The 26,397-nt window shown below is 41.7% G+C and overlaps 1 protein-coding gene across 4 annotated transcripts in view; it reads right to left on the reverse strand.

Moving 5' to 3' along the window:
• DAAM1 (dishevelled associated activator of morphogenesis 1) overlaps positions 1-26,397 on the reverse strand; it is a 633,974-nt gene that overhangs the window by 193,818 nt on the left and 413,759 nt on the right. For all 4 annotated transcript variants that reach the window (XM_069207027.1, XM_069207028.1, XM_069207029.1 and 1 more), the window contains 6 exons: positions 19,103-19,197; positions 17,329-17,662; positions 15,969-16,079; positions 15,610-15,713; positions 15,447-15,513; positions 1,841-1,958 (listed from right to left, as the gene is read on the reverse strand). In XM_069207027.1, the coding sequence (XP_069063128.1) occupies positions 1,841-1,958; positions 15,447-15,513; positions 15,610-15,713; positions 15,969-16,079; positions 17,329-17,662; positions 19,103-19,197 (829 nt within the window). The remainder of the gene's footprint in view (positions 1-1,840; positions 1,959-15,446; positions 15,514-15,609; positions 15,714-15,968; positions 16,080-17,328; positions 17,663-19,102; positions 19,198-26,397) is intronic.

A 26,397-nucleotide genomic window follows, 5' to 3' on the forward strand; every position in this document is an offset into this window, starting at 1 on the left:
TACCTGGAAGACAGCAAAGCAATCGATACCTCCCAATCCGGATTTCGCAAGAACCGCAGCACGGAGACCGCACTCATTGCTGCCACAGATGACATCACGACCATGCTCGAAAAAGGCGAAACTGCAGCGCTTATCCTCTTGGACCTTTCTGCAGCTTTGGACACCGTCTGTCACCACACCCTTCGAACACGCCTCCACAACACTGGGATCCACGGCAAGGCCCTCGACTGGATCTCCTCTTTCCTCTCCGGCAGAACCCAGAGATGCCTTCCGCCCTACCTGTCCGAGTCCTCCAAAACGGTCTGTATCGTCCCTCAAGGATCCTCCCTCAGCCCAACACTTTTCAATGTTTACATGGCTCCCCTCGCCAACATCGCACTATCCCACCACATCAACATAGTATCCTACGCAGACGACACCCAGCTGATCATCTCCCTCATGAAAGACCCCACAACAGCAAGAAACAACCTCCACAAGGGACTTCACGCTATCGCCGACTGGATGGAATCAAGCCGCCTCAAGCTAAACACAGACAAAACAGAGGTCCTCATCCTCGGCAGCAACCTCTCCGCCTGAAACGACTCCTGGTGGCCTACCTCCCTCAGAGCCGCCCCCACCACCCAAGTACGAAACCTGGGCATCATCCTTGACTCAGCACTCAGCATGACTCAGCAGGCCAACGCAGTCTCCTCTTCCTGCTACAACACCCTCTGCATGCTTCGCAAGATCTTCAAGTGGATTCCCATTGAAACCAGAAAAACAGTCACCCACGCCCTAGTCGGCAGCCGACTGGTCTTCGGCAGTGCGCTCTATGCAGGAACCACGGACAAACTACAAAAGAAAGTGCAACGTATCCAAAACGCCTACGCCCAACTCAACCTTGATGTCCACGCCGCAACCACATCTCTACCCACCTCTGAGAGCTACACTGGCTACCCGTATCGGAGAGGATTACCTTCAAACTACTCACCCACGCACACAAAGCCCTCCACAACACAGGTCCGGCCTACCTCAACGACAGACTCACATTTCACACCACCACCCGCCAGCTCCGCTCCGCCAGCCTCGCCCTCGCCTTCGTCCCCCCGCATTCACCACACCACCACCAGAGGAAGATCCTTCTCTTACCTTGCCGCCAAGACCTAGAACTCCCTACCGCTCCAACTACGCCAGACCCAAGACCTCCTGGCCTTCAGAAAATGCCTCAAGACATGGCTATTCGACCAATAGCTCCCCCCCACCAGCGCCTTGAGACCCTGACGGATGAGTAGCGCGCTTTATAAATTGATTGATTGATTGATTGAATAAACTGTGATTTTGGAGATGACATGAGACCCTAGAAACAGTTGGCTGTAGCAAAGACAGTGGTGAGGTTATTAAGCACTTGTTTGCAATTCTTGAGGGCTTTGGGTTTTTACTAGCTCACTCATTGGATTGCTGAAAGCGAGACACACAATCTCATTCCTTAGAATGCAGTCTTGCACTGGTATAGGACTGGTCTGGAATCGCTCTCATACCACACATTTCATTTAAAGTGATGGCAATGAGCAGAGAAGGATGTGCTAGAGCTAAGAGAAATGAGGGTAGGGCTCAAGATGAAGAGTGTGACATTGGCATTACTGGCCCTATTATTAATACTTATTTCTGTATCCCTCCACTGGCACCACACCGCATGCACTTCAGGCATGTAAGTGAGGAAAGGGAAAATACCCTATGTTGATTTTCCCATATATTTTCATGTACAAATGTGAAATTTGTAGTCTACTGAGTGTCATGCACAAGTAAGTGATCCTGGGATACATTACATGTAATAGTAACATGTTAAATGCAATATACTCACAAGGCATTTGAAGACAGTGATGAAGTATGGACATAAAGTGCGGGTATGCCTCTGTGTGGGTCAACCTCTTCCGGATGAGCTCAAACATCTGTGTTGCACTTTTTGTGTCTATGTGAACCTGGGCGATATAATCATAAAGCATAACTCAAAGCATCAATATGAGGATCAATTTACAACGTTAACACCTTCATATGTAAATGAAAAATGATAGACTAAACAGGTATTCTGAACTGCAACTTCTGAATTGTATACATTAGAAGCCCCCAGATTAGCATGAAATAATTTGCATGTGACGCAGACATTAAATATTTACTTAACTGAGCTAAAACAAAGAACTTTCACATTTCTGTGTATACGGTTCTGAATATACACTTCCGTATACAAAGGTACTGATGCATTTTGGTACATAATGCACTCTTCTAAGCCACTAATATATATACCAAATGAATTCTTAGAGTACCTCAGAATATTATTACATATGGAGAACTCCAACTACTTATTGAATTAATATGTGTTCATGGGCACCGCCTTTACAAAACTGATAGCCTTCAGTGTTATATTATGATGCATGGCTTTTTAGTAAGCATCGTAGAAAGACAAAAGTAACCATAGGGTGGTTGTCCAACTAAGACATCTATAATGCACTTTTCCAATTTCCTGGTTCTCAAAACTAAATAAATCTAAAACAACAAGAAGTACCTTAAAGAAAAAGTTGCTTACCTTTGGTAGTGCATTATCTGGAAGAGACAGGATCTATACTGCAGATTCATTACTTCAGAATCTTCCCCACGCGAAAGGCTGGACCTGGAAACTTTTTCCACAGTATGTCTGGGCCTCTGTAGTGGGCGTTGTGCGACTTCGTATCAACACTGTCCACCGGATGTGACATCAGCAGTGTCCATGTAACTCCCTTGCTGACGGTCGTTTCTTCCGTGACTATTTTCTGCGCTCAAAATGTTGAGCCACAATAGAAACTGCCTATCAAAACAGTATGCTTTGAACAAAAGACACTTGTGTCAAATAATAACTGAATTCTTAATGCTAGGTATTGATTTCCAGAATTAAATTTTCTAAGACAAAAGAATAACTCAGTTCAGAGTGGGGAGGATGGGTGGGTCGTTAAGGAATCTGCGGCTAGATCCTGTCTCTACCAGATAGTGTGTTACGATGGTAAGTAACTTGTTCACTTGATACAGACATCTAGTTGCAGATTCCTTACTTTAGAATCAGACACCAAAGCACAGTAACCCGGAGAAAGGACTGCGAACTGAGATCCACAAAAACGTCTCTAAGTATAAAAAAACCGGTCTAGAACAAGAGTTAAAAGACCAGACAATCAAAATAATTAAGTAGAGTAATCATATATCAAAACCTGTGAAAGTAACCACGGGTAAATAAAACCATAAAACATGACAGTATGGAAATAACTCATCCATATTAGTATTTCAATTGTGTGTCAGAAGCGACCTAACAACATTGAACGTTTTCTATCCAGCAGAAAATTGGTCTAGTACAGGAAAAATAGACTATGCACTTGTAAAAATATCTATGAGGAAGAACATCCTCGTTAGTAAAAGAACTGTGTAAAATAATTACAGTAATATAAAGGTATAAAAACTATAATAACATGGATATAGCATTACCCATGATCAATATCATTAAAATTATGTTCTTAGAATAAAACCGGTCTAGAGTGATGCAAAAAGACCAGCACTCATAAGAATGTAGGCGAGCCCTAACATATCATGACTAAAGACTCCTGGGAGGAGCCAGTGATAATGAGTCAAACAATCAAAAACATGGAAAAAAGAAAATCCATGTTAATATGACCAATCGGTGTTAGAGGCGAACTAACAAATTTGAATATTAAGCTACTTGCTGCCTTAATGGGGGGGAGAGCCCATGCACGAACACCCGGTCAATATTGTGAAAAGGACCACAGTAATATCATCATAAAGACAAAGAAAAGTTGGCTAAGAAACACTAACCATGACAGTAGGACAGTATTACCAAATGAGGTTGTGAAGATAAATCTATTTGTTCTTATATGTAGACTGAAATTGCATGTTCTACCCTGTTGGAAAACAGAACAGCATAACATGCCATTGACTAGAACCTCTTCCTATGTACCAGCATATCCTAACTAGAAGACCTACATTATAAGAAACATAATATGTTTATCTCTTGCAGGGAAACCATACAATTGCCCTCATTAAAAAGAAGTTGAAGACAACAATAGCAACCATTTGGAATATAAATATACTTCCCCCGGAAAAAGTAGCAGATATAATAAAAACATCTTGAAGGTATTCTTAATAATATATATTTCCACTAACATAGGAGTGAAACAGACAAACGCCTATGTAGTATCAATGAAATATATATATGTATATATATAAACACACAGATATATATATATATATATATATATATATATTTCCCTTAAAATATATGTATATATTTATTTTTAAAAACTGAACAAAACAGTAAGGCTGTAAAAGGGGCCTTGGTAGAGTAGCAGAAACCAAGGTCAGTATATGACTCTTACAATGAATAAGACTCATGTGCAGAGGAACTAGAAAGGGTATTAATGATGAAAAACCAGTACATTTACAAGCTTCTGAAATAAAAATAATGTGTCTGATTTTGATTAATTCATGTCATGACATCACTTCTGCAAGTGTGAACTAAACTTACAAGTAGAGCCATGTAAAGATAAAAACAGTTGTACCTATATGAGATATCAATAATTAACCTCATCAGACATAACACATATAAATATTTTCATAGAAAAGAAGAACCCCGGAAAAGGGTAAAACTCTTCCGAAAAGGAGGAAGTCTTGAATGCAAGTGCAAAAGCATATCACAACTCCTACAGAGTCCATATATTAATTAGTCAACACAAGAGACAACAGAATCTACAAAGAGATAGATCTCTATAAATTATCCCATTATAAACTGACAAGTCAGGAAAATAAATAATAATGTTTAAAGAACATGTCGACATCATAGAAAAGTCTACACTAAAGTGTAGAAAAGAAACTGTGATGAGTATCTAGTATGAACCCTTTAAGACCAAAGCAAGTAAAGTCTTAAAGTTCTCGAGAAAATACTTTCTGCTTATAAATTATCCAATATACCAAAATTAGAAGATCTGATATTACCATACCATAGGTAAAGGTAAATGTACACCTCAATTAGTGTAGATAAAAAAAGAATTTGACAGTACAAAAAGAACTTAGTAACCAAACACCCTTAGTGTTGTAGAATCCTTATAAAAAATATCTTGGAACAGAGAACAATATACTGACACTCCTAAAGAGCTGGCATTATTTCCAGTTCCCTATAAGGGATATTAATATAAATCCATAATTTCACAAGTTAGAAAAACTAACTCTCTGCACAGGGAGCAAATCCGTATCCTCCACTGAAGGTGTAATAGCTCAAATCCCATATTGTGATTATTACATAAATGCTCTCTAGCATAGCAGCAAATACTCCACTTAGAGTACGCAATATACCATAAAGATAACTCTTAACCACAAGCTTTTCTTCAGAGTAAAGTAAACAATATCACCTTGATTCAAGTGTAGTAAAACGTGATAACCCGCTAAGCGTTTTTTAAATTGACAAACTTGAAGTGGTTATATGACGGAACAACGCACTCCACTGCACGCATGCCTTTACCACACATTACAATGCATTTGGTTGTAAAAGCATGCATGGTAAGGAAAATGTCACTTACCCAGTGTACATCTGTTCGTGGCATGAGACGCTGCAGATTCACATGCTGTGCATTATCCTGCCATCTAGTGTTGGGCTCGGAGTGTTACAAGTTGTTTTTCTTCGAAGAAGTCTTTTCGAGTCAAGAGACCGAGGGACTCCTCCCTTTCGGCTCCATTGCCCATGGGCGTCGACTCCATCTTAGATTGTTTTCCCCGTAGAGGGTGAGGTAGGAGTTGTGAATATGCTAAATGTGCCCATGCAATGGAGTAAGTATGTATGTACATAATGTGTATTAATGAAAATGTCACTTACCCAGTGTACATCTGTTCGTGGCATTAGTCGCTGCAGATTCACATGTTTCGCACAGTCCGCTGCCTGGTGTTGGGCTCGGAGTATTACAAGTTGTTTTTCTTCGAAGAAGTCTTTTTTGGTCACGGGACCGAAGGACTCCTCCCTCTTCGGCTCCATTGCGCATGGGCGTCGACTCCATCTTAGATTGTTTTTACAAATTTACAATTTTCATTCAACTTATAACGGCTACAGGCTCCCGGGGAGGTGGGAGGGCACATGTGAATCTGCAGCGTCTCATGCCACGAACAGATGTACACTGGGTAAGAGACATTTTCCGTTCAATGGCATGTGTAGCTGCAGATACACATGCTGTGCATAGACTAATAAGCAGTAATCTCCCCAAAAGCGGTGGCTTAGTCTGTAGGAGTTTAAGTTGTTTGAAATAATGTTCGTAATACAGCCTGTCCTACTGTGGCTTGTTGTGTTGTTAACACATCTACACAGTAATGTTTTGTGAATGTATGAGGCGTAAACCATGTGGCTGCTTTACAAATTTCTGTCATAGGTATATTCCCTAGAAAAGCCATTGTGGTGCCATTTTTCCTAGTGGAATGCGCCCTTGGTGTAATAGGTAGATCTCTTTTTGCTTTAATATAGCAGGTTTGAATACATTTCACTATCCATCTGGCAATGCCTTGCTTGGATATAGGATTTCCTGCATGAGGTTTTTGGAAAGCTACAAACAATTGTTTTGTTTTGCAAAACTGTTTTGTTCTGTCAATGTAATACATTAGTGCTCTTTTTATGTCTAACGTATGTAGGGCTCTTTCGGCTACTGAGTCTGGCTGTGGAAAGAAGACTGGGAGTTCCACTGTTTGGTTTAGGTGGAATGGTGATATAACTTTTGGTAAGAATTTGGGATTTGTACAGAGAACCACTTTATGTTTATGTATTTGTATAAAGGGTTCTTGTATAGTGAATGCTTGTATCTCACTTACTCTTTTAAGAGATGTGATAGCTATTAGGAAGGCTACCTTCCAAGTTAAGTATTGCATTTCACAAGAGTGCATGGGTTCAAATGGTGGTCCCATGAGTCGTGTTAACACAATATTAAGGTTCCACAAAGGTACTGGTGGTGTTCTCGGGGGTATGATTCTCTTTAATCCCTCCATAAATGCTTTGATAACTGGGATTCTAAAAAGCGATGTTGAATGTGTAATCTGCAGATAGGCAGATATTGCTGTGAGATGTATTTTAATAGAAGAGAATGCTAGTTTAGACTTTTGTAAGTGTAATAAGTAACTTACAATGTTCTTTGCGGAAGCATGTAGTGGTCGAATTTGATTATTGTGGCAGTAGTAAACAAATCTTTTCCATTTGTTTGCATAACAATGTCTTGTAGTAGGTTTCCTAGCTTGTTTAATGACCTCCATACATTCTTGTGTAAGGTCTAAGTGTCCAAATTCTAAGACTTCGGGAGCCAGATTGCTAGATTGAGCGATGCTGGATTTGGGTGTCTGATCTGTTGTTTGTGTTGAGTTAACAGATCTGGCCTATTTGGTAATTTGACGTGAGGTACTACTGATAGGTCCAGCAGTGTTGTGTACCACATTTGGCGAGCCCAAGTTGGTGCTATGAGTATTAGTTTGAGTCGGTTTTGACTCGTTTGTTTACCAGATAAGGAATGAGTGGGAGAAGGGGAAAAGCTTAAGCAAATATCCCTGACCAACTGATCCAGAACGCATTGCCCTTGGACAGAGGGTGTGGGTACCTGGACGCGAAGTTTTGGCATTTTGCGTTTTCTTTCGTTGCGAATAGGTCTATTTTTGGTGTTCCCCAGCGTAGAAAGTAATCTTGTAGGATCTGGGGATTAATTTTCCATTCGTGTGTTTGTTGGTGATCTCGACTGAGATTGTAGGCTAAATGTTTTGAATGCCTGGGATGTATTGTGCTATTAGGCGAATGTGATTGTGAATTGCCCAATGCCAAATTTTTTGTGCTAAGAGACACAGTTGTGACGAGTGTGTCCCTCCTTGTTTGTTGAGGTAATACATTATCGTCATGTTGTCGGTTTTGACAAGAATGTGTTTGTGGGCTATCAGTGGTTGAAATGCTTTTAATGCTAGAAACACTGCCAACAGTTCTAAATGGTTTATGTGCAGTTGTTTTTGTTGATTGTCCCATTGTCCCTGTATACTGTGCTGGTTGAGGTGTGCTCCCCACCCCATCATGGAATCATCTGTTGTGATCACGTATTGAGGCACTGGGTCTTGGAATGGCCGCCCTTGGTTTAAATTTATAGGGTTCCACCATTGAAGCGAGAAGTGTGTCTGGCGGTCTACCAACACTAGATCTTGGAGTTGACCCTGTGCTTGTGTCCATTGTTTTGCTAGGCACTGTTGTAAGGGCCGCATGTGTAATCTTGCGTTTGGGACAATGGCTATGCATGAAGACATCATGCCTAGAAGTTTCATTACAAACCTCACTTGGTAGTGTTGGTTTGGCTGCATGTTTAATGCTATATTTTGGAACGCTTGTACCCTTTGCGGACTTGGAGTGGCAATTGCTTTTTGTGTGTTGAGTGTTGCTCCCAAGTATTGTTGTATCTGGGATGGTTGTAGATGTGACTTTTGGTAATTTATAGAAAACCCTAGTTTGTTTAGAGTTTCTATAACATATTGCGTGTGAAGAAGACACTGTTGCTGAGTGCTGGTTTTTATTAACCAATCGTCTAAGTATGGGAATACGTGCATGTGCTGTCTCCTTATATCAGCGGCTACTACTGCAAGGCATTTTGTGAATACCATTGGGGCTGTTGTTATGCCAAACGGTAACACCTTGAATTGATAATGCACGCCGTGGATTACAAACCTTAAGTATTTCCTGTGCGAAGGATGTATGGGTATGTGGAAATATGCATCCTTGAGATCTAACGTTGACATGTAGTCCTGTTTTTTGAGCAAGGGAATCACGTCTTGAAGTGTTACCATGTGGAAGTGATCTGATTTGATGTAGAGATTCAGAGTTCTGAGGTCTAATATGGGTCTCAATGTTTTGTCTTTCTTTGGAATTAGAAAATATAGGGAGTAGACACCTGTTCCTTTTTGATAGTTGGGTACTAATTCTATTGCTTGTTTTTGTAACAATGCTTGGACTTCTAGTTGTAACAGGTCTAAGTGTTGTTTGGACATATTGTGTGCTCTTGGGGGCACATCTGGTGGGAAATTTATGAATTCTATGCAATAACCATGTTGGATAATGGCTAGGACCCATGTGTCCGTAGTTATGTTTGTCCAGTTTTGTAGTATGCAATAAGTCTCCCCCCCACTGGTGTTAAGTGTTGGGGGTTTGTGACATTGAAGTCCCTGTTTGGCTTGACCTGTTTTAGGGCTTTGGAATTTTCCCCTTGCTCTTGGGAATTGTCCACCCCTCTATGAGCCTCGAAACCCTCCTCTCTGGTACTGCCCCCGATAGGTGGGTCTGGTTTGTGAGGTGGAATGCTCTGGTGTTTGAGTACGAAACCCCCCTCGAAATTGTTGCTTTCTAAAAGTGCCTCTGCTTTGTAGGGAGTAGAGCGCGCCCATGGCTTTGGCCGTTTCTGTGTCCTTCTTTAGTTTTTCAATTGCCGTGTCCACCTCCGGCCCAAACAATTTTCCTGGTTAAACGGCATATTTAACACAACTTGCTGGATTTCTGGTTTAAAACCTGAGCTCCGTAACCATGCATGACTCCAAATGGTTACCGCAGTGTTGACTGTCCGTGCTGCTGTGTCTGCCGAGTCCAATGCAGACCTTATCTGGTTGTTGGAAATTGCTTGACCTTCTTCAACAATCTGTTGGGCACGTTTTTGGTGTTCCTTGGGCAATTTCTGTATAATGTGCTGCATCTCGTCCCAGTGTGCCCTGTCGTAGCGAGCCAGTAGAGCTTGCGAGTTGGCAATCCGCCATTGATTGGCTGCCTGTGCTGCCACTCTTTTGCCCGCAGCATTGAACTTCAGACTTTCCTTGTCAGGCGGTGGTGCGTCTCCTGATGATTGGGAGTTTGCCCTCTTTCTTGCTGCTCCCACGACCACCGAATCTGGTGTCAGTTGCTGTGTTATAAACACAGGGTCCGTTGGGGGAGGTTTGTATTTTTTCTCCACCCTAGGCGTGATAGCTCTGCCTTTCACTGGGTCCTGGAAGACCTGTTTTGCGTGCTTGAGCATGCCTGGGAGCACTGGCAGACTTTGGTAGGAGTTGTGGGTGGATGCCAAGGTGTTAAATAGCAAATCATCCTCTATTGGCTCCGCATGCACTGCTACATTGTGGAAAGTAGCTGCCCTCGATAGTACCTGCATATATGCAGTGCTGTCCTCTGGAGGTGACGGCCTTCCTGGGTAACAATCGGGACTGTTGTCGGAGACCGGTGCATCATATAAGTCCCATGCATCCGGGTCATCCTGTGTGTGTTGGTGACTGCATTGGGGGTGTTGTTACCGGGGACATCTGTGGTGAATGTAGTGGAGAAGGCTGTAGCGAAAACCTTGGTGGTGGGGTTTTATCTCTTGCCACCTTTGCCTTTGGCTGCATTTCGGACTCCTGAAATGCCAGCTTTCTTTTGATTTTAATTGGAGGAAGAGTTTGTATTTTACCAGTCTCTTTCTGGATATGCAGCCTCCTTTGAGTATGGTCTGGTTCCCCCATACTTATTTCCTGCTCAAATCTATGTTCTTGCATTTGGCTGGAAAGTCCGTGCTCTTCCGTGTAAGAGCCTAATTTCGGCTCCGAGGCTGCCTTTTTCGGTACAGTCTTTTTCGGTTCCGAGGTAACTTTTTTGACTTTGGGTGTGTCGAACTCTCGGTGCAGAGATCGTTCAGAGACGGAATCTCGACCGGAGTCAGATGTCTTCGGCAGTTGTGAGGCCTTTTTCGGTGCCAATGGTTGGTCACCGTGTTTTCGATGGGTTAAGCCATGGCCTGCTGGCGGTGGCATCCCCTTGGCCTTTATGATCTTGGAGTGAGTCTTGGACGGGGCAGTTTTACTCACAGTTTTCTGCGTTGTCGTCGGTAGCTCACTTTCGGAGTCCGAGTCCGTTCCTTGTATGGAGATTCTTTCCTCCTCTTCGACGCCGATCTGTTCTCTCGGTGTCGACGCCATTTGAAGTCTTCTGGCTTTTCAATCGCGTAGGGTCTTTTTCGATCGAAATGCCCGACAGGCCTCTCAAGTATCCTCCCTGTGTTCCGGAGATAGACACAGATTACAGACCAAGTGTTGGTCTGTATAAGGATACTTCGCGTGGCACGTCGGACAGAAGCGGAAGGGGGTCCGGACCATTAGTTTCGCCGATGGACGCGGTCGGGCCGACCAGGCCCCACTAAAGAGTGGAAGCCCCAAAGGGCCGCCGGAGCGCTTCTTCTATCGGTGTCGATGTACTAACACTAAACCGGTACCGAGCGCAAACAATACCGTCGAATTTTCAATAATTAGCTAACTTTCCCGATTCGAAATACGGAGCGAAGAGGAACACGTCCGAACCCGATGGCGGAAAGAAAACAATCTAAGATGGAGTCGACGCCCATGCGCAATGGAGCCGAAAGGGAGGAGTCCCTCAGTCTCGTGACTCGAAAAGACTTCTTCGAAGAAAAACAACTTGTAACACTCCGAGCCCAACACTAGATGGCAGGATAATGCACAGCATGTGTATCTGCAGCTACACATGCCATCGAACATGTATATACGTGGTTAAGATTTTCCCTGACCTCTGCCCTAAACCCTAAAACTGGACCTCGGCGCACCCCCCACCCCATCCATAGCCCTTTTAAAAAATATCGACCCTTACCCTGAAACCTAAAATTGCCCCCCTCCCACAAGTCCTAAAGCCAACCCCCCTCCCTGCCCTGAGACTTAAAACCTGACCCAGTGCAAACCCCTTTCCCCAACTCCCAACCCTTTTTTTAAAACAATACCCGCCCTAAACCTCAACACTGCCCCCTGCCCCAAACCTTTAAGCTAAAAGCCCCCCACCCAAAACAGGTCCCTAGCGCAACACCTCCCCCTTGACTCCCAACCCTTTAAATAAATAAAAAATACCTGCCCCCTGCCCTGACCCCTAAAACCGCCTCCACCCCAAGCTCTAAAGCCTACCCCTCCACCCAAGCACTAAAACCGCCAGCCACCCTTCCCCTTTTCTCACTCTCCAAACGACGAGGCAGCTCTCTAGGCAGACAGGTCGTAAAGAGGAAACGGAAGGGTCTCTCAGTTTCCTTTAGCGAAGCTGTTAGCCTTTTCCACGCCTTTACCACACATACTCGAACCAACACCATCATGTATATGACCTTACCATGCATACCTTTACAACGTAATTTGTTGTAAAGGCACATGTGGTAAAGACGTATGCATTGCAAATAAATGTGCGGTTAAGATTATGCGTGGGAACAGCTGCGTTGTAATGGTTGTTTCCCACCAAGTAGAAAGTCAAAGAAGCCTTGAACATCAGGCATGAAAAGCATCAAGGGTTTCAGGGCACTATATTAATCTAATAACAAGTTACGGAAAATTAACACCTGCAAAGCATGACCCACCTGGCATTCCAATGAGGTTATAACAAATATTTATAAAACTGAAAAAGCCTGATGGCTCTGTCGAATCAAAACACTTTTGTGAAATAATTTAAGAACAAGTAACACCATACTAACAGTACAGAAGTTATGAACTAGCCAAAAGGTAGAGGGGAACCAAGCTAATTCGGTGCTCCACCCCTACTGTTTCGAAAAAGCCTTAAAGCGGAGTCTGCCAGAGCCCCAAACAAATTGGCACCATCAAATTACATGTCAATCAATGTGGATTGGACTGTCTCTGAAAACCCTGAAATATGTAACTAGCATGGTGACGTAGCGCAACTGAGGAAGCCATAGTTCAAACCACAGAGTCAGTGGTGTCCATGCCACAGCAAATGATTAACCTAGCTGTGTACTCTGTCCTGAACCATAGGAACAATAGTACTCCTGATGTCTTCCAGAAGCGAAGGTAAAATGTTCGCTAATGAGTCCCATAAAGAATGAGAGAAACATACAAGAACACAATATGTGTTCACAGAGCGTAGAGCAGAACTTGTGGAGTAAAAAATATGCCTGCTACAGACATTTAGACTTCTGGACTCTCTATCTGGTGGAACATGTGGGAGAGACTCCATATCATGGAAAGCTAAAGCAGCCTGTGCAACCAAACTTCAACAAGTGGGATGTCTTATTAGACTGGGCAAATCACCAGGGCAGCTCAGTGTCTATGGGATATGGCCCTGTCAACAGGGGCCCCGTATCAAACAAGACTTCATGTAGTGCCTCGCTGTAAGGAAGCACTGGTTCAACCCCTGTATGACTATGATGGAGGACATCAATTAGAGGATCTGAAGGTAATGCCACTGAAGAAAGAGCCAGATTCAGCACTTCTGCAACCCTTTTTACCATGTCTGCAAAAGAGGATCTCACCTCCATAGCAAGCCAAAGGGGTCAAAGTAGGCCTGAGGCTGGAGAAGAATCCAAACCATTAACTGTAGCTAGGTCAGTTAACCAGCTGTCATCTCTATGAGGGTCAGACTTCTCTACTGCCTGTCCACCATGCCCTCTGTAGGAACAACATGAGGCAATTATTGTGGCGAAAGACCTAGGATGACAGGCATGACTTGCACAGTCATCGACATCGAGAAGTTGATTCCTCCACATCGACTTCAGACGGAGAAAGGGATTGGACTTCGATCGGTGGCGCCAGCAGAGTCGCAGGAGTTGGCTGATTAGATACTGGTGCCAAAGGTGGAAACCCTGAAGGGCTGTGCACCGGCGTTGCAATGGCTTCATCAACTGACGCCAAAGTCCTAGCTAAAGCCAAAGGTGAACCTGCTGGCGTGGATACAGTCAAGGCACATTGCACCTCCTTGGAACTCACAGGCGATCCAGAGGTACCTGGACTAGATTTGTTCTGTCTCCTGGAAAGGGAGGGCGACGCAGGGCAGACTCTCACCTTGCCTCCTCAACCGAGGAATGACGGAAGGTCGTATATAGTGAAGTTGGCAACTTTTGTGATTTTGATCGCTTGCAAGACTTACCTTTGGATGTCGATGGAGGAAGGTGTCCACGAGAATGACTCCTCGAATGGCCCTGTGAACGGATATCAGCTCGAGAAAGAGACCTCCTTCGACAGAAAGACTGAGATGGCTCTGACATCCGCACCGCTGGAAGCTTCATCCGATGCTCTTGTATTGATTTCGGTCACATGCCCAGGCACCACTTGCAAACGGAATGGGGGTCCACAGCCGAGATTTGGCATACACAGGACCCATAAAGTTTAAACCCCGAAGACGTTGAAAGCACACTGTTTAATATGTAAAAAATTTCAAAGTAGGCTGAAAAGCACTCTGACCAACTGTTACTGGATCCTTGTTGCAAGCGCAGAAAAGAAGGAGCTGACACTGGCAAGGGAGTTATATGGACTCCTCTGACGTCACATCCTGGGACGACGTTGATACTGAGTCGCACGATGCCCTCAACTGATGTGCAGACATACTATGAAAAAAGTTTTCAGATGCAGGCTCGCGCCTGGGGAAGATTCTGAAGTAAGGAATCTGCGGCTAGACTCTAATCAAGGCACCAAATACAAGTTTCAAGTAGCACCTTGTAATTATGAAATCCCTTCAAACACATATAAAAATGACGCACATAATCAGAATCCTTTTTATTTGAAGAGGAGAATGCAAATGTTTAACGGAGTAACAATTGTTATACAATGTGCTTTATGCCAAGCAATATTGCAGATTCTGCAGAATAGATAGAGCAGCTAGTATTGGTTACCATTTTAGTTTGGCAACATGGATGGTGAATGTGCTCTCTGCTGCGCCCTTTCTTTAGATGTGATGGCTAGACAGTTTGTGCAGATGAGACTGGAGAACCTACACAAAAGCATGTGCTTCCTTTTGATGTATTAAAAAAAGAATGTGCCATTTACAGTTAACTTTGCAAACAAGCATTATCTGCAGCCCAGGCATAAAGTCATACTGATGCTTTTCTGTCCTGATAAGCCCCATATGTGCTTGCTTACAGGGTTGATAAATCAACAACGCATGTTAGACTTCTTTTGTGTTTGTGAATGCATGTAACTGTAGTCTATGTATGTCAATAGATACATGAACTATTAAAAATGGACTATAATTCACTTCCATGAATCGTATATATAAAATATCCCTTGGAAGTCATCCAAAGACAATTATTGTTCTGTTTATGTTTAATCCTTCCATACATGGCATGCTGCGAAGCACAAAAAGCTCTGAAATTGTGAACTTCAATTTATTTGGTGGAATAGTTCTGTGCAAAACATAGACCAATCATCTGTTTTAAAGTGATCAATCCGGTCTTGCAATGGATTGCAAGAGCAGTAGAATAACCCAAAATTTTCCATGCATGGTGATTTGTCGGTTTTAGTTACCGCAGGGCTAGACAATCACAGATAAATTTGCGTTAAAAAACGGCAAAACTAGCCAACAACTAACTGCCTCATCTCTCCAAAACAAACAAAATACAAACCAATCCACCTCTGTTGTGTGGTTATAGTCTCACACCTACCAGTTCAAATCTTTTGGCAAATTCCAGTTCATCCTCATTTCGGAGCATTTCAAAGAAGTCTAAATGTCTTGAGAAAGAAAAGCATTGTTAAAATGTTACTCTTTAAATACTTCTTACAGAGTACCTGTGAACCACCACCCATCGAAAATGAGAGACTACCAACCTGTCTAGTGTTGAGTTTTCATGCTCTCGTAGTTTGTCAATAACTGGCTGAATTCCTAGCATTAGAAATTCATATCGAAGATGAAGTCGGAAATCCAGACTTTCCTACAATTACATGTTTGACAATTGTAAATCTCTAAAACAATGTACAAAATTATTTTTCATACTTAAATCCTAAAGTACACTCAATGTGATCACATTTAAGGGATAGCACAAGAGATCAAGTGGGCATGATAAGTGAGACACTTGGGTAAGACAAAGAGTACCTAAGAGGAAACAGAGGGTATAGATGTTTTGAATGAAGAGGTCAGATTATTAAAGTAGGCTGAAGGACTCAAGAGAAAATTTTTAAATACTTACGACTCCTGCTCCTTGGCTTAGAACTGCATTAATAAAGGACATGATCGCAGTTTTGAGATTCACCTCATCTCGATATCTTCCAGTACTCCGATCCAAATCATTTATAAGTGTCTGACAAATCAATACAAAAATGTTACAGGGGCATATACCTCAAGGAAACGAAAATGTGTGTTCTTAATATATCCTACTAAAAACGTTTTTCTTTACCACCAGCAATTGCGTTTATTGAGAAAACAATACATAAACAATTAAACTAAATGGTTAAAAGAGGAAACTGTAACCATTCATATGAACATCAACACTTTGAACTTTGAAAAATTCTAGTGCTTGAATAATCACAGAATCTTAAACAGATGTTAATAAATGTTTTTAAGTTATAATGGCATCCTAACTGCCATGAATTTCCACAAATGGGATCTACTAAACTGCTGAACCACCAAATGTTATTTGACAACTAGTTACACAATCAGCCTTTCAGACAAAAATACTTTAAGCAGTACAGGGACATCAAATACAAAAATGTCTAAATTTTAAAATGCAGAATCTCTTGAAAAAGGAAAAGTTACTGCTCAGACATGCAACAACAGGGATGTCCTTATGACCAGCACACAGCTTTTCCCTTCACGAAGGTTTTGAATGCCCTCTCTTAGTACATTCACAGCTCTGCACACTCAGTGGGGGGAAACGCTTAAGACCCAGTCTCTCATTTGCAGACTGTAGCAGAGCCCTTTCCAATGGTGAATGGTGTAATCAAAAAAGTATTCAAAATGTAGTGACAAGAGATGCCAAACCAATATTATACATTCATTCCCGGACCATCACTCCTGGGGTATTTTTAACAGCCTCTTTGAATTTAAACAAGTCGATTAAAAATCTTACTGTATTTTTCACTATTTTTCTTTTGCGATGTTGCATAATTTGTTACCAAGACACTAATGCTAAAGGCATAGTACTTGTATCTTACTGCCAAAGTTCTTATTTTTAGTTTCTAACAACGATAAACAAGCATATATAGTAGGGTTTAATTGTGCTCTGATCTGATGCTCCATTTAGAATCCCCTTAACTCACAAATATTTGGACACCATGCTGAAAGTTCAAGTCGATATGTCAGGTACTAACTATGAAAATTTGGGGTTTGACAGTATGTGCATTTCACTTACCAGTCACAATGATACAGAGAACAGCAAAAAATAATGTGTTGCTCCTTGCAGACAATGCATAATTAATGTAAACAAAAGCATTATCTTTGTGGGAAAACATGAAAAGCAAAGATCTGCCATGATTCCCAATGAGAGACCATCTTGGAACAAGCAAAAATAAAGAATTTAGAATAAGACAAATGAGTCTTGCGTGCAGTACCTGAAAGCGAGTCCGCTCGCTAGCATACTTCTGGTAGTGCAGCATAGACTCCAGCACCTTTTTGTGACCTCCAGGAACCAGGCACACAGCGCCCAAGATTTCCAGCACTGCCACTTTAGTCTTTATGTTTTCTGTGCTCAAACTCTGAGCGATGACGTTAATGCTCGCTGAATGAGCTAAAACATGGGCCCGTCCCTGAGAGTTGTTCATCAGAGCCTTTATGCATCCAATGAGAGAGGTATGTATTCGGGACTCTGACGTCTCATAGTCCATGCTTTGCAGAAAGTTTAGAATACAGGTCAAGCCATCCAAATCCATGAACCTGGTCACAAACCTGTCAAACAGAAAACAGTATCAAAATATTTGATAATCATTTGATGCAAATACATCTCTCTTCGTACTCTTTGGATCTGTCTGGCCTGATGGCAATTCTATGATTAATGGTGACATTATTGTATTGATCTTAAATAGACCTTATATAGACATATGTAGGGGTGAATATTTGAAAACTTACAGTCAGAGTTTCTCAGATCTATTTCCTTCCATCACAAAATAATTATTTTAAGCAAATTAATACCAAAACGTGTGTTTGGTGCTTTGAAGACACAAGAATTCAGAAATGAATTATAATGAAAATGAGTTAAAGGCTAGGGCACCCCATACCTGCACAAAAGAAATCTGTATAAAATCATGGCGGCAAAAGCTTAGGTACAAAATATTTCAACATTATGGAATCCAGAGGCGCGTTTGTACAGCATAAATTATATTACAAATTAATTTCACACATGGAAGTCTGTTTCTGCTTTTGAGATGTGTCATTCTGATTGCACAGCCCTCCTGCATCTGCACCTCCCGCTTCACTTTCTCCCAAACATCTCAACTGAATACTAATTTTGTTTTCATAAGGTTGTAAATCGAAAGGTTCCATATATTGTCAAGAGCAATTTCAATGATTCCTGATGTTGCAGCCCAGCACTAAGTTTAGTGAAAAACCTTAGTGCCCATTATCAGCATTCAGAACGTTTTTCGAAGAGGCCTTGATAGAAATCAGAAAGGTCTGGAACTAACTTTATTTCAACTACAGCTTGAAAGTTAAGCATTGTTAGAGTTTTGACAAGACTCCTTTTTCGGTTATAGCAAATATGTCTGAAACGTAAACTTCGAGATAGTCTTCCTTGATGCCGTTACCTCTTCTAGGAGGGTCTCTGTTTTACGTTTGACCACCTTAAAATGGCAACGCTGCCCTAAATGTTGACCACTTGCTTGCAGAAAAAAAGAAAAACTGCATTTCTAACGCAGTGACTTTTTGAACAACAGTGGATATTATCTATTTTGAAAACTGGGGTCTCTTAAACAGTTAATTAAAGCTGAATCACATATTTACAAATAAACTGATATTGAATATGTAAGTGAAAAATACACTTTTTGATAGCTGTGGAGAATATGCACATAGCAGTTATTTTCCTTGGTACAAATGCAATATTAATGTTATCATTTTCTTATGAGGATATGCATCTTCAATTGGCCTTAGAATATCTGTTGATGTCTGCTTATGTGTGGATTAGTGACCAGTCATGTGTGTTTGCCTGTTCAAAAATCCTTACAAATGTCTGAATCAAGTGTACTCAACTGAAGTACATAGGTAACATTCTGACTGGAGGAAAGTATTTCAGAAGCAACATTATGTTTTCTTAACCGACCAGCTTAATGGACATCTTGTATATTAGAATGACTTAAAGCTCTTGAATATCAAAAAAGGTGGTTTAAAAATTACCTCATCGGTTTCGTCCTCAGTGCAGTCTTTAAACTTTCAATTGTTTTATTCCTTTCTTCTTCATCCTCTTTCTCTAACGCCAACAATGTTTTTCTCTGCAAGTATAAAAATAAAAACACATACTACTGAGTTTCCTGTAATACTAACACAAAAATATCAGAATGGATCACAAATTAACTGAGAGTGTCTTAATAACAATCATTACTTTTTCGAAGTGAGAAAATAACTAGGCCCATTAGAGTTGCCAAAAAGCACTCCTCAATCCACAACATATTTTAAGGACCTAAACTGAGATTAGATGTGCAAAAAACCACTTAAGTACAGAATAGGGACTACCTGAATTTCATTCTAAGAAGGTGTACTTGTGAATGCAGAAATTCCACCATTACAGAGGAACTCCAGCATTTACAAACTTAGGGTTAGGGGCAGAATTTTGGCTGTTAATAGGATGACTAACCTAGGAAAGTAGGTGGACACCCATAAGCATTAGGGAATTCATGTACTCGTCACCCAGACAATGGAAATGTACATTATTTCCCACAATCAAAGGTTGTAAGCCAATTTTCAGGTAAACCAAGGCCCTGATTCAACTCATTGAAAAAATTGTCCAGAAATTTTCATTTTTGATTTGTGTTTTTGGATCATTAGAGAAGCAATTTTGCTTTAGAGCTGTGTATACTGTTGTGTAGTTTGTGACTGGAGATGGCATTAATGGTAAAAACCCAACCTTCTTCAGTGGGACCGTATTCTGGGCGATCACAGCATGAATTCAAGCCCACAAAGAAACTGGGTTTCCTTTATCCTTCAGTCTACACCGAATAAGCAATGTGATAAATTCAGTTAAATCAGCGTTGTGGACTACAGCATCAGGTAGAAAATGATTCATGTCTTCAGACACTTTGAAACTTTCTGGTAGACTGGGGCGTGTTGATGGCATGTAGTGATTTTGTACCCGCTGGCAAGGCAGCTGGGTTATAAGTTTACAGCTTTGTTTCTTTATGTCTACAGTTGACACAGCTTGTTTTCCAGCAGCTACTTCATTGGGACAGTCTTGAAAAAGCACCACGGCAGTATCTTGTGTGCTGGATGTTCCAGACAAAGAAGAGTTGTCTTCAAAATTATCAAGTACAGCAATTGTAAATCCTTTCCTGGTGAAGTGACTTAGAAGTGGTGTGCTGCTGGTTTCACAAGATTTTACTGCATAAGCTGCTAACAGGTTCTTGCTCCGACTATTTTTAAAAATGTTGCCCAGAAAAAAATTGACCCGAGTTAGCAATGTCTAGCAAATCTAAATTACTTCTCTAATGATACAAAAACACAATCATAAATGATATTTATTTTTTTAACGGTATATCAAGAGGCCAGGACTATAATGAATGTGGAGGGAGCACTCCATGTTTCACAGTGTGGATTGGGATTCCCATCTGCAATAATAGTTTCCTCAAGCAAGGGAAGGAAAGTCACATAGGCAAATGTACATTTGATTCACATTTATGCTGGCAGAATTACCAGCTGGAGAAAAAGGAAAACCTGCATGATCAAATGTTAAGTAATGATGCACCTGGGGAACTTTAGGACTAGTACAGACTTCCAGTATAACTCCTGGGATTCCTCTGGGAATAACTGAAAAGCTAACAAGATGCTCCAAACACAGGAACAATTATACAAAAGCAACTTTTGGAGTGTGGATGGATTTAGAATCTAGAAATGCATGTCGATAAAGGGCCTTGGGTGTCTAACTTTAGAGAGCAGCCTTAAAGATAATGGGTTCTGATGTGAGATTTTTACAATAATAGTTCAAGCTGAATCGGAATAAGCCAGGGAAAAATGTATGTACCTAAAGGTTGAAGAACTAGTTCCTAAGAACGAATTACGAAATAACAGGACTCAAACATACTGCATCAAACACTTATAACAGCAATGCCAGTGAATAAAACATCATGTTGTACGAGAGGCTGAAGTAATTAAGTGGGCTCTATGCAACACATGCACACTGCTTTTTTTTTTTTTTTTAAACAAAGTTTCAAACAGAGCACCATCTCCTTTCTATTAAATAAGATGCTCCATCAATATATGAACCAACATTTACATGCGGAGTTACTAATGCATACCACAGTAAAAAGTGTGTGCAACTTATTCTAGATTGATCTGTTCTGTACAAGACCTGCCTTCCACTCTGTGTAGAACACAATTTATGCTTATTTTTTAAAGAGGTAACAGGATGGATGTCAATTCTGTTCAGCATGCCCTTCCAACGTAACATCTACAGGGAGTGCAGAATTATTAGGCAAGTTGTATTTTTGAGGATTCATTTTATTATTGAACAACAACCATGTTCTCAATGAACCCAAAAAACTCATTAATATCAAAACTGAATATTTTTGGAAGTAGTTTTTAGTTTGTTTTTAGTTTTAGCTATGTTAGGGGGATATCTGTGTGTGCAGGTGACTATCACTGTGCATAATTATTAGGCAACTTAACAAAAAAATATATATACCCATTTCAATTATTTATCATTACCAGTGAAACCAATATAACATCTCAACATTCACAAATATACATTTCTGACATTCAAAAACAAAACAAAAACAAATCAGTGACCAATATAGCCACCTTTCTTTGCAAGGACACTCAAAAGCCTGCCATCCATGGATTCTGTCAGTGTTTTGATCTGTTCACCATCAACATTGCGTGCAGCAGCAACCACAGCCTCCCAGACACTGTTCAGAGAGGTGTACTGTTTTCCCTCCTTGTAAATCTCACATTTGATGATGGACCACAGGTTCTCAATGGGGTTCAGATCAGGTGAACAAGGAGGCCATGTCATTAGATTTCCTTCTTTTATACCCTTTCTTGCCAGCCACGCTGTGGAGTACTTGGACGCGTGTGATGGAGCATTGTCCTGCATGAAAATCATGTTTTTCTTGAAGGATGCAGACTTCTTCCTGTACCACTGCTTGAAGAAGGTGTCTTCCAGGAACTGGCAGTAGGACTGGGAGTTGAGCTTGACTCCATCCTCAACCCGAAAAGGCCCCACAAGCTCATCTTTGATGATACCAGCCCAAACCAGTACTCCACCTCCACCTTGCTGGTGTCTGAGTCGGACTGGAGCTCTCTGCCCTTTACCAATCCAGCCACGGGCCCATCCATCTGGCCCATCAAGACTCACTCTCATTTCATCAGTCCATAAAACCTTAGAAAAATCAGTCTTGAGATATTTCTTGGCCCAGTCTTGACGTTTCAGCTTGTGTGTCTTGTTCAGTGGTGGTCGTCTTTCAGCCTTTCTTACCTTGGCCATGTCTCTGAGTATTGCACACCTTGTGCTTTTGGGCACTCCAGTGATGTTGCAGCTCTGAAATATGGCCAAACTGGTGGCAAGTGGCATCGTGGCAGCTGCACGCTTGACTTTTCTCAGTTCATGGGCAGTTATTTTGCGCCTTGGTTTTTCCACACACTTCTTGCGACCCTGTTGACTATTTTGAATGAAACGCTTGATTGTTCGATGATCACGCTTCAGAAGCTTTGTAATTTTAAGAGTGCTGCATCCCTCTGCAAGATATCTCACAATTTTTTACTTTTCTGAGCCTGTCAAGTCCTTCTTTTGACCCATTTTGCCAAAGGAAAGGAAGTTGCCTAATAATTATGCACACCTGATATAGGGTGTTGATGTCATTAGACCACACCCCTTCTCATTACAGAGATGCACATCACCTAATATGCTTAATTGGTAGTAGGCTTTCGAGCCTATACAGCTTGGAGTAAGACAACATGCATAAAGAGGATGATGTGGTCAAAATACTCATTTGCCTAATAATTCTGCACTCCCTGTATAAATAAAACAGAGCCAGAACTGGAGGATCGCGATTAACAGATTTTGGAGTAAAAGTAAGCATGCCCTCATCAAGCCAATGTGGTTTGCTTTATTCCCAGGCCCACTCCTCATCTTGAATTATAAAATGTTATTTTAGGTGCATTCTGATTGTGGTGCAGTGGGGAGGGGCGGCTGATTAGGGGAAGGGACCTTAGAATTTTTTTTTTTAATGCTACATGATTCAGTCCGGTCAATAGGGGTTTACCCTATCATGGCACTTTGCAAGGGTGACAGGCCTATGTCCTTTTACTTAAAGAAAAAAAATAAAAAAGTCTGGACACTGCTGGTCAAACTGCACCTCATCAATAACTCACAATCCTACTAGTCCAGTCCCAAATATGATCTATAGTGGGATGTTGTTCTTTAAAAATGCGTTCATGAGGAAGAATGATTATGTATTCTGACTTGAGCACACTAGATAGCCCTACCTGGTGGCCACAACTTTATACAATAAAATAATAATAAAACAATATCACAGAACTTTTTTTCTATGCCACTCAATACCACATTTGACACTCTGCCATTCCACTCTACTATACTATACTACTCCGTTCAATGCCACTCCCCTCTACAACATTCTCCGCTAATCTATGCCACTCCAATCTATGCCACTCCACTCTATGCCACCCCACTCCAATCTATGCCACTCCACTCCAATCTATGCCACTCCACTCCAATCTATGCCACTCCACTCTGCAACAATCTACTCTGCTCTACACCACTCTACAGCCCTCCACTTTGCTCCACACCACTCCATAACATTTTATGCCACTCCACGACTCTACCACGCTACTCAACAACACTGTGCCATTACACTCTACCACACTTCATGCTACTCAACTCTACACCCCACCACGACTCTACGCCACTCCATAACACCCCACTCTGTTCCGCGCCACTCTGCTTTACGACATTCCATTCCATGCCACACTCCTTTACGCCACTGTTATTGAAAATATAGAAAGAGAGGGCCCATTTTTGCTAAAGCAAGAGTTGGGAGGAAAATGTGCAGAATCATATGTGCTCAGAGAGAAATACAGGCCCCGAGTATTCATGGCATCCAAGTAAAAGGCCAGTGCAGGAGACAGAGAAGAGAGACAAAGGCATAGTTATCCACAAAGCAGCTACACGTAGAAAGGCCTAGAAGCTTGCAAATGATATAGTTACAGGAAAGTCACGCATTTCAAATCCACGTTAATGAGGAAAGGGAGTTACTGGACAGGAATGTAAAAGCTTTGATGGTAGAAGGTCAGCAGCTGTGTGGAGGAGGTCAGACAGTCGGGGAGAGCTCCAAGCCTGGAGTTAGGAAAGGAGGAGCTACAGACAGCCTTTAGAACGTGAGATAAAGGTATTGCTGTTTTTCACTAAATGTGCACGTGATAGATATGTAACCTTCGCTTTTCTGCAAATGTGTAATTAGACGCTTTCTCATGAGAAATGCGGCTTCATGCTGACGAAAGCAGTGACACAATGTACCACGTGAGCGCTTAGATCAAAATGCATGACAAGTGATAAGATGCATTCAAGGTAGCAAAAGTATATAAAAAGGGCGGCTTGAGTTGATGATTTGGAGGGCAGTTTCAGACTTAGAGCTGTGCTGTCCTCCCGGCCGTTATTCGTAAATGCTCATATTACTTGCCAAACTGAATCCTGTCTTTCTTTATTCGTGACCTGCCAACAACATTTGGCGCAGCCAAGCCAGGAGCCCTCCTTCTCTTCTCCGGACGCGGCTGAAGGAAAATCTGTCTGTACTGCCTGAATAGAACACTGCACGCAACATAAACAGGTGAGATTACACCTGCCTATTCAACCAGGCAGTCGGGGATTCCAGATGTTGCAGTCCTAAAGGGGTAAAGAGAGGTCGGGCTTGTACCTTATTATTTTTAATTGCATGATTCTTTTTGGCAACTATAATATGACAAAATGCATGCATGATTTATGTGGGGCTTAAATGTTTTAATGCAATATTATGCTGTGTGCTAAAAAATAAATTGTGATTTCCCGGTTAGACCGGAAGACTAGCTAGGGTGTTAAAGCAATGTTTTGATGGTATGTTATTACTACACTGTGATTCCCTGGTCAGACCAGAAGACTAGCTGGTGTAATAGATAGTACTGCATTACCCAGGGGGGTAGCCCCTGGAAGACTTTTAGAGTATTTAGAGTATTACCCAGGGGGGTAGCCCCTGGAAGACTTATAGAGTATTTAGAGTATTACCCAGGGGGGTAGCCCCTGGAAGACTTTTAGAGTATTACCCAGGGGGGTAGCCCCTGGAAGACTTTTAGAGTATTTAGAGTATTACCCAGGGGGGTAGCCCCTGGAAGACTTTTAGAGTATTTAGAGTATTACCCAGGGGGCAGCCCTGGACGAAAGTAGTGCATTACCTAGGGGACAGACCCTGGAAGAGACATTCATTTGGGAATGCCTAACAGATATTCCGGTTAGAACAGAGGAGTTAGAGTAGGAAATAGTGAAGTGGACCGAGTAAAAAGTGTGAACATTTTGCTCTGATCACCAGATTCCCAGATTTACTAACCTCTGGAAGGCGTCTTTGAGGGGAAGCGACCAGGGCTGAAATATTAGTGAGAGTCTGAGTACAGTCAGACCCCTGGTTGCAGACCTGCAAGGCGCAATAGGGACTAGTAAATGCGTTTTATGAGTAATGAGTGAAAAAGAGAATAAAAATAATACTGTGTTTTACAATCATAAAGGTCAGGTTATAGAGAAGTGGCAGGTGTCCCCTCCAGTTGTCACGCAGTCAGATATAAGTGAAGAAGAGAGGGTGCGAGATCTCTGCCATATTTTTGACATCCCAACAGACACCCTTAAAGAGTTCTGTGAAGGGGCAGTAATTAGTGAAAATAAAAACGCAGGAGGCCCGAATAAATAACACCAAAGCAAGTCAAACTTGATAATAAATCCCTATGAGTGAGGCTAATAATTCTCTGTGGCAAGAAACAGATACACTTGAGCTAAAATTAGTATTTAAGTGGGCTCACGGTCAACCCCCATGCCCATGTAACACCCCGAGGTTTGAAATAATAACTCAATCACCCCTTGTATTAGAGGCTCTTCTTGATGCATTCCTCACAGATATTCGTGCCTTCACTACTTTAAATAATGAATGGCTCAACGCACCCCCGAGCACCACAAATACTCATCTACATACATGATAACGTGATAACACGCATTGCTTCAGCTACTAATCCACTTAGACCACTCATAAATTCACCTGCCCAGACATCACCATAGAAGAAGTGTTACACAGACTAGCGATAAGCATGGCTGATGTCCACAGATACGGTCTTACAACAATATATGTGAAGTCTGGTAATACTGAGTAGGACTGACTTTACACAATACTGTTGTGAGTTAGTGACAGTGGCATAATTAAAATACTCACAAGATAACAGACAGGGAAAAA

The sequence above is a fragment of the Pleurodeles waltl genome, chromosome 9 (genome assembly GCF_031143425.1).
Source record: "Pleurodeles waltl isolate 20211129_DDA chromosome 9, aPleWal1.hap1.20221129, whole genome shotgun sequence".
NCBI classification, from domain to species: domain Eukaryota; kingdom Metazoa; phylum Chordata; class Amphibia; order Caudata; family Salamandridae; genus Pleurodeles; species Pleurodeles waltl.